Source organism: Solanum lycopersicum, chromosome 9, assembly GCF_036512215.1.
Source record: "Solanum lycopersicum chromosome 9, SLM_r2.1".
NCBI classification, from domain to species: Eukaryota; Viridiplantae; Streptophyta; class Magnoliopsida; order Solanales; family Solanaceae; genus Solanum; species Solanum lycopersicum.
This window is the reverse complement of record NC_090808.1, coordinates 60,455,621-60,473,354: the sequence shown is the minus strand read 5'-3', so window position 1 is coordinate 60,473,354 and position 17,734 is coordinate 60,455,621. Positions and strand designations below refer to the sequence as shown.

The following is a 17,734-nucleotide window of genomic DNA, read 5'->3' as shown; positions in this document are numbered from 1 at the left end:
ATTACTTAAATATACTCTTTTACTTACCTTAATATTCATTTATCCCTATTTATTATTAAAGTTTCAAAAATCCCTTATTTCCCCCAATAAATAAAATATGTAAGATACATATAGATTTTCCAACTTTTTTTTCAGCCAATTACCACGTTTTACTTTACAAAAATAAAATCCTATTTTCAGGCTACACACTTTCCCATTAACAATTATCCTCTTTAATTTTCTTCCTAAAATATTTTCCAACGTTTAGGAGCAAATTTTTCTATCAATTTGAATTTCAGTAGGAGTAATGCAGCAAATTTATTCTATCAATTTGATTTTCTGTAGGAGTCTCCCTCAAGTATTTAAATTTCTAAATTTTTAAAAGGTAAGAATTTTAGTCTCCATTTTTCTCTTCTTTGTGTGCTTTTACCGATAATATCGAACAGGTTCCATCGCGAGTTGGTGATTCTAATACTAATGTTAATCGTGTGTATGATTCTGATGATGAAATGTGGGTTGAGAACAGATCCAAGAGATTGCATGACCCATTAGCGATGAAGAACAAGAATGTAGTCGAGCCAAAGAAAAAACTTGAAGAAATCCCTAAAAAAAGGCGAAGAAAAGTTACACATGTTGTTTTCCGACCCACACTTCCTAAAGTATGTGTTTAAAATTGGTAATTTTGTGTTTTGTTGATAAAACCCTAATTTAAATTGTTGCATGTGTTTGTGAAATCGAATTAAAGGTCATTTAACAATGAAGAGAGATTCACTAATTTCAAATTCAGTATAATCATCGTGTATTGTTCAGTATTAAGGTGTATCAAATGCAATAGGTTTATCACTAATTTTGAGTTTTGTATTAGTAAAATCATCATGTGTTGTACTGATACAAAACACAACACATGATGCTTTTACTAATACAAAACACAAAATTAGTGATACACCTTAAGCATATGATACACCTTAAAATTGTACAACACATGATGCTTTTACTAATACAAAATACAAAATTATTGATACACCTTAAAATTGTACAACACATGATGCTTTTACTAATTCAAAATACAAAATTATTGATACACCTTAAAATTGTACAACACATGATGCTTTTACTAATACAAAACACAAAATTATTGATACACCTTAAAACTGTACAACACATGATGCCTTTACTAATACAAAACACAAAATTATTGATACACTTAAAACTGTACAACACATGATGATTTTACTAATACAAAACTCAAAATTAGTGATACACCTATTGCATCTGATACACCTTAATACTGTACAATACATGATGGTTATACTGAATTTGAAATTAGTGAATCTCTTTTCATTGTTAAATGACTTTTAATTCGATTGCACAAAGACATGCAACAATTTAAAATTAGGGTTTTATCAACAAAACACAAAATTATCAATTTTAAACACATACCTTAGGAAGTGTGGGTCGGAAAACAACATGTGTAACTTTTCTTCGCCTTTTTTTTAGGGATTTCTTCAAGCTTTTTTTTTTGCTCGACTACATTCTTGTTCATCATCGCAAATGGGTCATGCAATCTCTTGGATCTGTTCTCAACCCACATTTCATCATCAGAATCATACATACGGTTAGCATTAATATTAGAATCACCAACTCGCGATGAACCCTGTTCTATATTATTAGTAAAATCACGCAAAGAAGAGAAAAATGGAGACTAAAATTCTTACCTTTTAAAAACTTAGAAATTTAAATACTTGAGGGAGACTCCTACAGAAAATCAAATTGATAGAATAAATTTGCTGCATTACTCCTACTGAAATTCAAATTGATAGAAAAATTTGCTCCTAAACGTGGAAAAATATTTTAGGAAGAAAATTAAAGAGGATTATTGTTAATGGGGAAGTGTAGCCTGAAAATAGAATTTTATTTTTGTAAAATAAAACGTGGTAATTGACTGAAAAAAAGTGAAAAATCTATATGTATCTTACATATTTTATTAATTGGGGGAAATAAGGAATTTTTGAAATTTTTATATTAAGTAGGGATAGATGAATATGAAGGTAAGTAAAAGAGTGTATTTAAGTAATTTTTCTTACTTTTTATGACATCATAAATTCAAATTGGGGTTCTACCACAATTCATTTATTTATTGGGTTTGAAATCTATTATTTATAGATTTCTCTTTCAGACAGAAAGTCAGAGCCAATATTTATGAGAACCTATAAGATGTTAAGTAGACCCACTCTTAATAATAATATAAAGAAACACAGAGAAAAATTCAAAATAAAGATCCAATGTCTAAAAAGTAAGAGAAAACGAAAGTAGAAACTTACCCTTTTGGCAGGTTTATTATAGCCGTTTTGACACACATCATTTCGAGTATTGCAATATGCCAACTCCAAAAGCTTAAAAACTAAAAGCCAAAGCAATCACTGATAACTAATGTAATACGTCGCAATAATATTGAAGCAAAATCGAAACATTTGAAGTTTCATCGATCAACTTTACAATGAAATGGATAGAATCTCTCAATCTTTGAATTAAATTTTTTTAGTTTAAGCACCTGAATGTACAAAACGATCTCATTAGACAGTGTTTCTTCCTAACTAGGCCTTATGTTGCGTGATAAGTCCGAACTCATCACGCATCAAAATGAAGGAGAAAATGGAGAACTAAGCATCACTAATGACGAATTGACGGTAAAATGATAGAACATGAGAAACAGGACAAGGCAAAGCACGTTTTTTTCTTGCAATACCTAAACAAGTAACTTTCAGAAGTAAGCAGAAAGAACTTTGCTTGTATATCTTAGAAATGAATGAGCAACCATTGATCATATACCACTAATCTGGACAAATTTTGAGCTGGAAAGTCATTTACAAGTAAATGTATTTGAAATGTAGAAGATGAAACTCCAAGAGATTTTACATCTCAATGTTGTTATTCTTATGCCTAGTGGATGTACAGTCCTCATAGGAAGGTCATACATACAGTTGTCTAGAATGATGTTGTCATAGCCTCAGGATATATTTCAGTCCTGTCAAAGAGTAGAAAAACTAATTCAGCATATGCTCTCACCATTATATACTGATATAGTAATGAGATTGATGCAACATGAAATAATGTTCGTTCAAATAAACATACTTCTTCACAAGAGAGTAAAGACTCCCTAGATAAAATCATCTACGTTTGTCAAAACCCTTCAAAATCCCTGCCAAACTCGAGTTGATACAACACGATTTGGGCATGGGAACGCACAGGGATTTGGCCAACTTACTTTGGATGAATCAACTACATCTATGACCAAGAAATATTGATTGAATTGTTATTGGGTTGATTTTTGGGTTTATGCATGTACAATTATACATATAGATAGAAAATACTAGAACACAGTCATTACACAAGATATCTTATAAATAAAATATTAGGTGTTTATATCAAATTAAATTTTATTAGTTTTAGCTCAAAAACTTTAATTAATCAAAACATATATTCTTATATGAGTATACATGTCGTAATAGACATCTATTGGTCGTATCTGAGCATCAGTATCCGCACTCGGATCCATATCCCGGAAACTTAAAATTTATGTAGTGAAGAACATGACCTCTAGATGCACCCTTTACCTTCCGAGCAACATAGATAATGAATATGTTTTGCAGGCTTTTAGAAGTCTTTAATACATTTTTTAGTAAATTCAACAAGCAACGAAAAGGATTAGTACCGGCCACCAAACAAAGGTGGAAGACAGCAGTGTCAAGGAATAACGAGCATGGCAAGCAATAATGAAAAAGACCGAGGAGGTTAGAATACAACAGCAAAGACAATTAGATACAAAGAGCGAGATTTCCAAAGTTTCTAAAGTGATATCTTGATCTTCTCTGGAGTAACATTATGAATCATAGTATTTGTGTGCTTTGGCAAGGAAAGATACCCAACAAGATTAAGAACAAAGTTCCCACTTCATTATGCAAAGCAGACAATCAACCTAAACATGCAGAATCATGTGCATTGAAATTTTGACTAAGCAAATTGAGGATATATATAGGAATAATCTTAGTGCCCTTTTGCTTCCCCAAAACCACTTCTTGCTATGACTTTGTTATGTTATCAATTCTCTTTGAGAAATTCATTCATCAATGAGAAGTATCTGGCATCATGTTTATCCTACTTTTGCTTGATGCCCAGCAGGGGCGGAGCCACCTTGTACGAAGGGGGTTCCTTCGGCGAAAAATTGTATTATTTATACATGGTCAAACTAATTTTATATGTATGTATAGTAAATGTCGAACCCCTTTCGGCTACTTCTTGTGTCTATTTTCTACACATTTTGAACCCCCTTATTAAAAATTCTGGCTCCGCCTCTAATGCAAAGAATGTTTAGAAAGCCTTAGCAGCCTGCTGCTTGTTCCCAACGTTCAAAATGTTCTATGCAATATTTATTTATTATCAAATATAAATGTGAATGAAGTCCATGAATCTAAAGAAGAGAAGACTAACCTTGAGAGCAAAGAGTTTTACACCATCTTGGACCGATTGGCCCACTTTGATTTCAAGCCCGCTTACATAGCCATTAGCTGGTGCTTTCACTACATGCTACTCATAGACAATGTAAAGGGCAGCAAAAGCAATAAATTAGAACCAACCAAAACAATTAAGACACTCAGGAGATTTAAATCTTAAGTTGTGGTTGTAATATACACACCTCCATCTTCATTGCTTCTAATACTAACACAGGTTGTCCCTCCTGAACTTTCTCCCCATCCTTCACCAATACTTTAACCACTAGCCCAGCCATGGGTGCAATCACAGTACCAGAAGGATAAGATGTCGCCACCCTAGCAGGCTTGTCTATTGTTTCTTCATCATCATAGATTTCTAGGCCCATCCTTTGTTTAAACTGATGTTGAGAGTCGCCATGCCAGATGTGAATATGCTCAATTTGATCCTGCAAAAATGGAAGTTTGGCAAACTAAATTTGGATCGGGTTTTCCTTGGCAATCACTGCATTCTTGATCAAGGGGCATCAGATTCTCATGAACAAAGACTAAATGTGCTAAAGATATGCAAACCCTTGATCTTTAGTTCCAAATTGTATTCAGTGGACTAAGTTGCACCATTCTACCACTCCCTGGAAAAATTTTACACCGAGGATCACTAGAAGGTTAATCTTTCTCTCTTTTTATTTCTTTTTCATAGGCCGGACTAGATTGAAAATGGTGTTTAAAAGATAGTGTTCTTAATAGCAAAATGTGCACAGAAAAAAAGTCCATAGGGCCTGAAGCAAAAGGTAAGCAGACAAGTGCATCTTCTTTGAAGTGAAGTGCACAATTCACAACCTTAAAGAACACCTAATATACAAAATTTAGTGCTATAATTGATCACACTGTTGTGCAATGTTAGACATTTTAATAACTCCAGCCTCAGCCTAAACATAGTTGTGTACTTGTCAGTCAATATGTATGCCAGGGGCCCAGGACAGCTTGAAGATAAGGACCTGAAATATAAGGTGTTACCTTGGAGTAAGCTGCCAAACAGACATTCAGGCTTAGACCATCCACTTCAACTCTATAGTCATTGTTGCTTAGTTGTGTCACCTGGATCTCCAAACCAGGGGAATTGCTTTCTCCTGTCTAAAGATATAGATTATTTTGCTGCAAATGGAAAAACTTAAAGGCAAAAACAAACTCGACTGTAGTCTCTCTGTTACATCAAACAGAGAAACTATCATTACCTCAACTAGGTATTTCCCATCTGGCAAATAGGTGATGGAGACTGTTAAAAGATTTGAACCACTAATACTGTATTGATTCTCCCATTCAAGATCCACTGTTCGCTTAGCAAAATGATTGATTCTGAATGGAGGATTACCATACCACAAATGAAGGCCTCCTGCTTAAGAGAACATATCAATAAACTATGCATCAGCTGTCAGTACTAAAGCACGCCTTTGCTAAACACAACAGGATATTAGTATTCACCAGGAGCCTTATCCTTCAATCTTGCAAGTTCATTTTGGCAAATGCATGCAGCTACAATGGATGCAGCATGTTTGGCAGCACTCTCAGCTTTTTCTGCTGATATTGGATTGGAACCATCTATGAACAGATCATCCTTGTACCGCTCAATAAAATGAGTTTCTACTTCACCATTTTGAAAAGCCCTATGACTGGCAAGCTTAATGATAAAGTCTATATTGGTGGGTAAACCTGCAACCTTCATTAAATGAGCAGTGATTCGATCTCAGTTACTAGAGTATTCTTCATTATAAACTATTTATTCTGAATCAATACCTGCAAAACAGGTCAAAACAAAAGAAAAAAGGAACTACCTGAAACTTTGACAAGCAATCCTTCATTTTTATCAGTGCTGAAAGGCGGTCCTGTCCCCATACTACTAGCTTTGCAATCATGGGATCATAATGCATGCTTACTGTGTCCCCTTCCTCCACTCCAGTCTCAACTCTAACTGCAATTATGTATTAAAGTCATGCGAGTGCAAAATTTACAGCTTGACAATAGTTAGCAATTTGCATAATCAGAAAGGCAAATAAACCGATAGATGATCAGCAGAGAATCCTCTATGGGCTAGGCTCAGAACTTCATTAAACTATAGCAACTAGCTTTAGTAAATATGTTATTGTATTAGTCGGAAAACTGTTAAATCGGCCCTGATGCTTGTGTAAGAGGTAGGCGGCAGAGTGGCCCTTCCCCAGACCCTGCATGAACCTGGGATGCTTCGGTCACCAGGCTATCCTTTTATTTATCAATCAGCAAGTTTAGCAACCTAGCTTGATACTTCAAAGACCATGAAATAATTGACTACTAGCTGGATTTGAAGAGCTTTTGGCTAGGCAGTGTGAAAAGAAATCCAGCTGGAGAGAGGCCCTAATTTTAGTTCCGAGTCAAATGATTCCATATAACAATTTTGACATAAAAACGCTGATAGATCTCCCAGAAATCCACTCATATATTTTTTCTAAGTGGATGGAGTTTTAAGAGAGAAATTCATTTTTTATATGCAACAGCAACTCTTCAGAAATGTGAGAATGGGTAGCAAGTGCTGGTATTCCTATTCAACACCAAATAAGCAGTTATGCATCTGGTGGTACATTTTACAGCTATGGTTATGCTTTTTACATGGAAACTTGTTTCACATTTAAGATTTGATGCTATTAGAGTTAGAAAAACAATCTACACAAGTCAAGGAACAAAGTGTAGTTGATAGAGTAAAAAAAATTAAAAGAACTGCTAAAATATCTTGCATCCCTCTGGAGAAATTGAGGGTTCTATCATGTTTCCTCAGTAGAAACCCACTTAAAGGAGGCCTAATGTAACATTTCAGGAATAAGATGATCATGGTATGGATCCACACCTGCTGATGTAGCTGTAACAGGACAATAATGATGAAGAACACCAGTTGCTGGAAGAAATCCTTTTGGAACATTTTCAGCATAAATTCGGGCTTCAAAAGCATGACCTGGCATCAAATCAACAAACATTAGCATCTACAAATTCTCCCATATGCTATAGGGTTTAGCATTAACTTAAAACTCCTATATTTGTTTCCAGTAATAAGAGTTTCCTGCAGCAGTTTACTTCAGAGAACATTTTTCACGAATGAATTCCACTGATTAATTATATTAAACTCATAGTGTGCTAGTCCAAGTTTGAAATGGGAAATTTTCCTGAACCATGTCCATGCTTTGACTACATTAACAAGAAGAAGAACTTTATGTTATAATGAAACACAGTTTCTTTCCATGGGTTAAGGGGTCGTTTAGTTGTTGGTTAGAGTTGTACATGTATTAGTAATGCAGGGGATAGAGATTAGCTATGAGGGAATATATGTATTATTTATGTAGAATAGTAGATAGAATAACTAATATATAGATAACTAAACCCTGCATAAAAGGGGGAGCTCCTAAGGAGGGGTAAAAAGAAATCTCATTTGCTTGCTGGTTAGAATTGTACATGTATTAGTAACACAGGGTTAGAGATAAGTTATAAGTGAATTTATGTATTATTTTATGCAGGTTCTATTTTTACCCCTTCCTAGGAGCTGCCCTTTTATGCAGGGGTTTAGTTATTCATATTATAGTTATCCTGTCTTCCACCCTGCATAAATAATGCATAGTTTCCTCATAACTTATACATGTATTAGTTATGTGAGTTTGTAAATAGGTAACCAAACACCGTAGTTGGTGTGCTGAATTTTATACACAGCAACTGAAATGCTACCAAACATGGTACTAGTTATGTTGGTTTTAATACATGAATAATTCACTTCCTAACGAACAACTAAGCGAAGTACTCGATTTGGATTGTGTTGTTGAAGACAATAGAAATGTCATTACCACCCAAAAGTTATGCTTTTCATTGAGCATTACTGGATCTAGTTATGCTACAAAGATGATATTATGTTAATCAAGGCTCAAGGCATCACTTCCAATAAATGGTTCTCAATTTCAGATAAGCCTTTGAGTCACTGTCAATATTATGACATTAAAGTAAGTTTCTGTTTTATCTTATTTGAAAAATAACAGTCGTATCAGTTAAACTTATGTGCAAGTGATTATTCTACTGATTCAAGTATTTATCCATTTTTTAAGATGAGAAATATCACAAAAGACCCATGTTGGTGCAAAAAGTAGCACAGTACAATCGGTGCATATGACTCTGCTCAAGTCATCCATCACTTTCCACCAAGTTTGACCGGCTATCCTACAACATGTTATTATCTCTTTACACCAAAAATACAAGTGAAATAGAACAGATCTATGAATATTTTCTACTCCACTCTCACTATTATATGAGACAACCTCCAATTTTAACTTAAGAGCAATGTCAACAAAACTTTTAAGCTACAGCATGTAATGGAACTAAATTTCTTCGAGTCTAAGCAATTTTCAACTTTACCATCCAGGGACCACAAAATCCTAAGCAAATTTTTACATTCCAGGGAAGTAAAAGGAATATTATATATTAAGAATCGTTCTATCGAATCGTATGCAATCTTGGTATATCTAGGTAAATAGCTCTAGCTTCGTCCAGCAGTTCCTACTAAGCAAGCACTTTGCATATATCTATTAGAGAACAGCAAAGCAAGCTAACCAGTGTATACTCAAACCTGAAAATGGCACCTCTGACTGAGTCAAGGGAAGAGGCTCCCCATTTGCAACACGTATTTGCCACTCTACAAGATCTTGACCAACAATCATCTCTGTAACTGGATGCTCAACCTGACAGAGAGTGATTATATCCTATACTCTACAGTCTACTGATACAAGAAAGGAAAGGTATAGACTAATCAAAAGTACCTGAAGACGGGTATTCATCTCCATAAAATGAAATTGTCCAGATTGTGTATCAACTATAAACTCAACAGTTCCTGCACTGTGGTAATTGACTGCCTTCAAACATAATGGAGGAGCTGTCAGGTCAGGAGTAGCAATTGAGAACAATACTGAAAAAAGATTTCAACAGACAGCAGACAGCACTAGGGAACAGATCATAATATGTGAGGGTTTTCCACAGAACATTTCTTCCAAACAGAAGGATAGTGATACTAATTGATCGAGAACTAACTTTATCATAACAATATCTGTATAGGAACCGAATATTACAATCACACTTCACACGAGCGAGTGAGAGGGGAGGGGGGAATATATCAATATACGATAAGAGAGAGAAAATGGAGATATTCGTTTTATTGGTCACTGGTGGCAATGTGGTAGAATGCTTTTCAAACTCAAATCTCCTTACCCAAAACAAAAAAAGATGACGAAATTACTTAGCATAAAAGGAGATAAACTAATTACTAATCAAAGATGCAGGTTAAACCTCAGTAGTAAAATAGGGCTCTTAATTCACTACTATTATATCAAGCTTCATCCTTGTTTTATACAAGAAGTGGAACTATCATATAACACTGTGCTGAGCTAGAATTAATCCCATCCCCTAGTGCAGATATAAGCTTTAACAGTCTGAACTTCAAGTCAATAAAGCCAACGACCATTTTTTCCCTGCTAGTCGTAGAATACATTGCTTTATTTGTAAAACAAGGAATTATCTGCACATGGATCTTCACCCTACAACTTTATCCCTCCTGCTCTTCAGAAAGGAAAATACACACAAAAATGTCTTTCGTCCATACTGCCTAAACATACCCTCTGCCTTCTGCTACCAACGGTATGCACCCAGTTTGGTAATATTACCTCCTAGCTTTAAAATTGTCCAAATGCTGCCCCTCCAAAAGTTTACACTTTTCCATTTCTCCTTTGTGACGCGATACTATTTCTTGCATTAATCACACATACGAACACAATTACAGATATTTATTCCAAAGACATCTTCACTTGAGTTTTTCTGAGAAGGCATAATATGGTTAAGACATACGCAAAAAGGCTATCTACGGATTGTAACATTAAGGTGCTTCATCTCCTAAGGCTTGGTATGAAGCACTCACTGATTCTTTGATTCAAATAGGGTTCCAGATGGCTGAGTCTGATAGGAACCACCGAAACTGATGGCAACGAGTATAGGAGTGTGCTTGATAAGCTTTAGTAGCTTTTGTTTACCAAACCTAACATCATATATCCAGTATACATGCTTACTCAGTTCAACACCTCACTTTCTATGGTATCTAAAAGAAACATCAAGTATAGTATTCACAACAATTGCTTGCGCGCTATGCCTATGTAGATGTTGATTGGGCAGGCGATATCAATAATAGACACTTCATCTCAATGTTGTCAAATACGCATGTAAGCCCTGAAGCGAGCTCGCCAATCTGCCATGAGATGATATAACTCCCTTTGTACTTCAGAAATACCCGATCCGGAGATAAAAAAGAATCAAATTTTCTGCTAGATCCCGTATTTCCCTGGGATTGTAGTTCAATTGGTCAGTCAGAACAAGTAATTGCTGAGATTCGCGCAGGAATATCCACTTTGAATTTTAAAGAGAAGGTTCGAAAACATATTGTTTTCTTAAAGCATGGATGCTTTGTTCCAAATAGTGATAGGGCAAAAACAGGGGGAGACGAGGGAATTAGAAAAAATGCAAACTGTTTCTACTTTTCGTAGGCATTTCCTAATTTTTTTACAGCAAGCAAACCCTACTGTTTTTCCAAATTAATCCCGCGGATACATATAATTCAGAAGAATATGTGAGTGAGAATTCAAGTATTGTATACGTCATTAGTCCGATCCTTTGTAGGAACTACCCGTAATAACGAACTTGCAAAATGGATCTGCTACCAATTTCGCCATATCCCCCTTTCTTTTTGTTTTGAGATTAGGATTCATACTTAATATTCAGACCTCGTGTCCGGGCTCCAAAAAATTTTCAAACAAAGAATTTTAATTTCTAAATCGAAAGATTCTTTTCTTTACATACCATGCTTATCTTGAAAAGCTCACTGAGCAATTCAAGAAAATAAGTTTCTCTCCACTACCCAGAGAAAAAAGAAGTTCGCGGATGCATTGGCAACACTGGCCTCCAAAAATATAAAAAATGGGAATTTTTTCTTGTTGCTTGTTGAGTGTTTTGCCTCGCTTAATGTGCAATTCAGTATCGCATCAAGGCTCTAAGACATACTTTCCTTGCCCATGAGCGATTCCGGAAGAGGTGACAATAAACAATTGATATTTCACTTTATCATTAAAAAACATTTTCTTTGTCCATATATATTTTATTCATGCTTATAATTATTAGTTAGTCTTTGACTAATATACATATATTTTTTTTTCTCCATTTGAGCCTATTTTCATTAAAGTCCACACTTCATTTGCGCTTTGTGCTTAAAGACCCATCAGAAGTTGGAGCTCTATTGCACTTTTTGCTTTTGATAACATTTCTTGATCTCTGATTACATTTTTTATCGAGGCACAATGCCTATTTCCTAGTGTTCTAGTAAGAGACTACTACTCCTGCTCCTCCTCCACTGAGGCTGAGTATCGTCTGGTAACTTCTGCATTGTCTTAAATGAACTGGACCACCCACTTGGTCAAGGATCTTCATGTGCTGCTCTCTGCTCCTATAGAACTTAGTAATAACCCTTTGGGTCACATACATTCCAAATCTAGTACATCATACCAAAATGAAGCACTTTGAGGTTGATCTTCACTTTGTTAGAAACCAAGTACACAATGGCCTAATCCGAGTATTGCTTGTCCACTCCACTGAAAAACTTATAGATCCACTCACCAAACCATTGTCCAAGACCATCTTCTAGCGCATATTTCCTAAGTTAGGTGATGTCTTTTCACAAGTTCACACCTAACTTGAGGGGGTATAGCAGTGTATGTATAACTCATCACTTGTACATTAGGATGAGCCCTACTACTCAGTACTTGTTGTGCATTAGGATGAGTCCTCTTTAGTTATTTTAGGCTTTAATTTCCTATTCACAATATTTATTCAGTTAGTTTATTTCCATATTGCTTATCTGCTCCTAGCTTCTAGGAGTTAGCTTAGCACAACTTGTTTCATTTCCTTTATATACACTCTTAGAGCTCATTATATATACACATTTTTTCATTCTACTTCTCTACAATTATAGTTGTTTGCCTCCTTGTTTGGCCTTGGGCAATCATCACCTCATGAGCTCACTTTTGGGTTGAATTAGATCCAAGGTTCATTTCCTCGCTGTTATGTATAAAGTAACTGATGAGACTCGTATACATGCATTACATGATAAATGCTTTATGATAGTTAAAGATGAGCACACATTTTTCGGGATTTCAGATAATCTGTCTCTGACAAGAAAAAGTAAAAGTATTTAAATACTAACCACCAATAAACTTGACAATTTCGAGTAGACTATCTAATCTAAAAACAGACAAATTCATCTGACCTTAGCTGCAGATACAGCTGCTTGACCCAGATGGGAACGGAAGTCAGAGCTCACGTTAGGCTGTGGATAACAAAGTTTTGTCAACCTTTTTAAGACACTTCAAGAGCAATATAAAAAATTTAAAGAAAAAGTCTTACAGCTGGAGCTTCTTCTATTATCTTCTGGTGTCTTCTCTGCACACTACAATCTCTCTCATAGAGATGTATTATATTACCTTGTTTATCCCCAAATATCTAACAAAATAATTGAAAGCAAACTAGAATTATTTTATTAAGTATGAAAAGGGACAAGGCAGGAAAATACAACAACTACAACTAATATGTCTCAATTTCAAGCTAGTTAGGGGGATTTTTTCGATTCATTCTTTCCCCAACTACTTGAGGTTAGCTATTAGTCTAACTAGCAAGAAAACAAAATCGGAAAGGACCAAGCATTCAATCAAAACATAACAAGAGCTACCTGGACTTCTATATGTCTTGGTTTAGTAATATATTTCTCCAGTAGGATTGTACTTATACCAAATGATGCAGCTGCCTCACGTTGGGCCCCCAAGAATGAGTCCGCAAATTCATTTGGACTCTGAACAATCCTCATACCCTGAACAAAACAAGTTAGCAGACATTATTTTCTTTGACTATAGAACATTATAAACAAGAGCATGTCTTCACATATACTTGAGCTATCCTGTTGCCATTATAAGATTTCTTCCTATAGTGAAATCTTTAACAGAAATGGCCATACACAATAGGATTGAATTGCAAAATTTGTACACTAGAAGTTAAGTTTGTTTTCCTTCAGAAAAATAAGTAGAACGTTAACAGAAGGCAGACCTTCCCTCCACCTCCATGGGTTGGCTTAATTAAAATAGGATACCCAATCTTGTCTGCTTCCAACTTCATAAAGTCAATATCTTGCTCATCACCATGATATCCAGGCACAAGTGGAACCCCAGCTGCACCCATTATTCTCTTTGAAGCACTGATGGAAATATCCAGAGGAAGAAAAGAAATAAGCATGAATTGTCAGCATCCAATTGCAGCAACATACTGCTAAATTAGAACTTCACTGAAAGGCTAGCACTCAATGTGACAGATCATTTCATAGAACTGCACGCCAGAAACGCTAGTAGGTCGATGCAATGTGATTTAATGCTTGCATATAGACACTCTCTAAGACATTGCTTAATCAATATGGGAGAAGCTGAAAATATAATTCACACAGGTGATATAGGACTAACATTCAAGTTATGCATGAATTATTGCCATGCTCCCTGTTAGTTGCACACAGGACCTTTGCAAATGTGGAGCTTAGCCACATGAAACACGCTTGAGGCTAAAATCAACTTTAAATATCAATTGCTATGAATAGACAACCACTAAGGCTTGCTTCTACACATAAATCAACATCCCCATCTCGCACAAACACTAACACCAATCATATTAATCCCAATGTCACAGTCAGCAGTTTTTAAATAGTCAAAATGCATACAGTAGATGCAAATTACTGTCTGGTGCAACAGTTAATACCCATTTATTCAAGTATTAATGCAGCCGGTTTACATCGGTGAGATCCTAAATTTAAATCAACCACATTAATACAAAAGTGGGAAGTAATGAGATGAAACATGATTGTCCATGCTCAAAGGAGGGAAAAACTGAAAATTCATAAACAAAAGAAATGAGAAGAACAAACATGGAGCTTCCCTTCTTCCCATTACAATAGACTTTTAACCTAATTCTTTCTCCTGCTGATATCGAAAAAGGGTATGAGCAACTTCCTTAGATGATTCATAATTCTAGTTCAAAGTTATGCCTTTTTTTTTTATCTCCCTCGGAAACAAGAACTAGCCATTTGAATGATTCAAAAATCAACTTGATAAAAAAAAACAAGCAGAATATATAGGCATAGCATGATAGCAAGTGGAATGGAAATGATCTCTACCTTTTATCACCCATGTCACGAATCGCAGATGCAGGAGGTCCAATAAATAAGAGATTCTCATTTTCACAAAGTTGAGCAAAATCAGCACTTTCAGATAAGAATCCATAACCTGGGTGGATAGCCTAATTATAAAATAAACAAAATATAAACAAGAGATCCTCTCTGAATGTTTACATGCTGGCAATCATTTAATCAGCAAAACTCTAATTTTAAAATGTGACAAATCTAAACGTGAATCATGAAATTATCACGAGTCGAACAAGGAAAAGTAAAAATTTACACATTACATAGGAACAAGTATGATCATTGTATTAACTAGTTTTTTTTTGGAGTTCATGTCAAGTGGCAAGAAAGGCCATGTTTTCTTTAAGAATTAAGATATTTAAGGATGCACCATAGCATCACTAAGTCTAGCATCTAGTCCCATTAAACTATACATTAAGACATAGCTGGATCTGATGCACTTACTGAGTAGTGTGCAATGTAGTGCACCTGTCAACTAATTTCATATGTTGGATAGCTAGGTATAAGAGAATCATGGAGTTGTATCTTATATGTCCTTTATAGAAAAAGGAAAGTCAGTTATTTCTAGAGATGTATACCGGTCTTTTTATAAGTGGTATATCCATGTCAACTTGTGCACACCTCCACTAATTCCACATATACCTCCCACCTCCCACAAGCAACGGGTACTAGGTAACTTTGTTGCTACAATGTACACTGCTAAATACAACTATGACTTGAAACACATATCTCTACCATTAAAGGTAAAATGATAAGCATTGCTTTCACATCCAACTTTTAAACCATTACGGTGCCCAAAAGTTAAAAAACAAGCATCTATATTACACACACTAAAATCATGTTTGATATAACTAATGTATCAAAGTTCTTGCTTGAAAAATACAGTTCTGACTAAATAATATAACTACTGTAACAAAGTTCTTGCTTGAAGAATACAGTTCTAAGACAACTGAAAAGAACAGATGGAAAGAGTAAGGCCCAGAGACGCTCTAAAATCATGTTTGATCAAAAGCTATTCTGAAAAATGCTTCTGTCCTAGCTATAATATTGTTTTTCAATCACCCAAAAGATTATCATTACTTATATTGACATATTATGCCTAGAATTGCATTTCTGAGTTTTAACCATAAATTTCACTGGTATAAACTGGTCAAACATGATTATAATATTCATTTTCTCTTCTTTCCCTTTTTCATTTTGGAATTTTCCTTTTTTTCCTTTTACGGTGGGAGGAGAGGGTGAGTCTATTGGTCACCTCCATAATGCACTCCTGCTCAAGTAAGACTTATTGGACTAGAATTTTTTTACAAATGAATGAGATAATAGATAATGGTAGTGCAGAAAAAATTGAAATATTACATATTATTGTCATATAACAGACCTATATATACATATAAAATCATTGCAAAATTAAAAGTAAATATTTGCACAAATGATGACTCTAGTGTCTTAAAATATATACAGAACACAGTCCACAGAACCCATTAATATTAGCGAGAACACGGTATAACTACTCAATCTCTATCAATTTATGTGGTAACATATAAATTTCGCGAGTAAACCAAGTTTCTCTTTGACCACAACTTTTTTATATATCTTTTAAAGTATTAATTTAGTTTACGTAGTTTTCAAATATATAAATTTTATTTCAAAAGATTGAATGCTTCCGTGTCCAAATTCATGATCAAAGTTTAGAACTTTGAATCTCAAAGTTCCAACTGTACCACACAAACTGATCACACACTTCAAATCTCAATTAGAAGCCAATAAAAGTGTCCAAAAATACTCAATCAACTCATTACATAATCAATTAAGAGAATCAAAATTATACCTGGGCGCCAGATTTATTAGCAACGTCAATAATAGCAGAAGAATTCAAATAGCTCAAACGAGCAGGAGGAGGACCGATACGAAAAGCCTCATCAGCAGACTTCACATGTAAACTATCTCTATCAGCATCACTGTAAACTGCAACAGTACGAATCCCTAATCTCTTAGCAGTTGTAATAATTCTACAAGCAATCTCGCCTCTATTAGCTATGAGTATTTTCTCAATTCGTTGACTATTCAAACTCTTTATCTCCGGCGTCGTGGAGTATAGCGATGATTGATGAGAAATGTAGGGTTTTGAGAGAATTTTTCGCCGGAGTATGAGCGCCATCATCGACATTGTTATGAAGAGTAATAATGGTTAACTTGACTAAGAGTGAAAGAGAATTTAAAGATGAATTTCATTTTTAATTAATTTAAGAAGGAGAGTTAATCCAATATGACGTGGAGATGCTGTGGCGACTGCCGTGCTCGTTTTAAATTTAGAGTACTGGCGAATGACGATAAGATCATTTGAAAACGATATTTGTTCTGCTTCTACAAAAGGATACATAAATGAATAGATAATTTATTGTTTTATATGTATTATTTAAATTCTTTAATATAGTAATAATTTAAGGGCAAATGTAATTTAAGGTAAAAGTATTATTTATCCCTTATAAATTTATAATTACAAAAATTTCTCAAAATGATATAATAATATAAGCATTGATATGTTAATCTAATGCGCGAGATATATTAATCATGAAATAAAATACATTATATTTTATATATGATACACTAATCTGATGCGCAAGATATATTAATCTGATGTGTGAAAATGAAAATAGTAATAAGAGAACTTAAATGTGGGATTTTTGTCATTTATCCATAATTTCAATAGAAAATGATTTAAAATACCTTTGAAGTATTGTAAATGATACAAAATTATCATTCATACATCTAATGGCTCAAAAATGTCTTCTCATCCAACTTTAGGGTCAAAATTGATCACTTATTTAACGATTTTAAATTCGAACTGTTTAAAAAAAATTAAAAATATTTGGCGTTCAACTATTGGTTATAATTTAATTTATTAATATCATTTATAAACCAACCCACTACCCACTAATTA

At 34.5% G+C, this 17,734-nt stretch overlaps 1 protein-coding gene and 1 long non-coding RNA gene across 3 annotated transcripts; both read right to left on the bottom strand.

Moving 5' to 3' along the window:
* Window positions 1-1,028: 1,028 nt before the first annotated feature.
* On the bottom strand, window positions 1,029-2,549 carry LOC138338331 (uncharacterized). The gene is made up of 2 exons (XR_011211795.1): window positions 1,695-2,549; window positions 1,029-1,553 (listed from the first exon to the last, which is right to left on the bottom strand). It is a non-coding gene; the product is annotated as an uncharacterized lncRNA (long non-coding RNA).
* A 198-nt stretch (window positions 2,550-2,747) lies between these two features.
* LOC543993 (methylcrotonoyl-CoA carboxylase subunit alpha, mitochondrial) lies at window positions 2,748-17,061 on the bottom strand. Of its 2 annotated transcripts, none has more exons than XR_011211401.1 (16): window positions 16,622-17,061; window positions 14,767-14,888; window positions 13,656-13,803; window positions 13,285-13,422; window positions 12,963-13,058; window positions 12,826-12,885; window positions 9,287-9,379; window positions 9,097-9,208; window positions 7,342-7,446; window positions 6,299-6,435; window positions 5,949-6,183; window positions 5,702-5,859; window positions 5,484-5,600; window positions 4,673-5,098; window positions 4,468-4,563; window positions 2,748-3,004 (listed from the first exon to the last, which is right to left on the bottom strand). XR_011211401.1 is itself a non-coding variant. In NM_001309183.1 (16 exons), exons 1-16 carry the CDS (start codon window positions 16,958-16,960, stop codon window positions 2,999-3,001), a joined length of 2,205 nt encoding a protein of 734 aa, NP_001296112.1. In that variant the 5' UTR covers window positions 16,961-17,003; the 3' UTR covers window positions 2,748-2,998. The 2 variants fall into 2 exon arrangements, 1 of the variants encoding a protein (NP_001296112.1); NM_001309183.1 differs by having other exon boundaries at window positions 4,673-4,915; window positions 16,622-17,003.
* Between the last annotated feature and the right edge of the window lie 673 nt (window positions 17,062-17,734).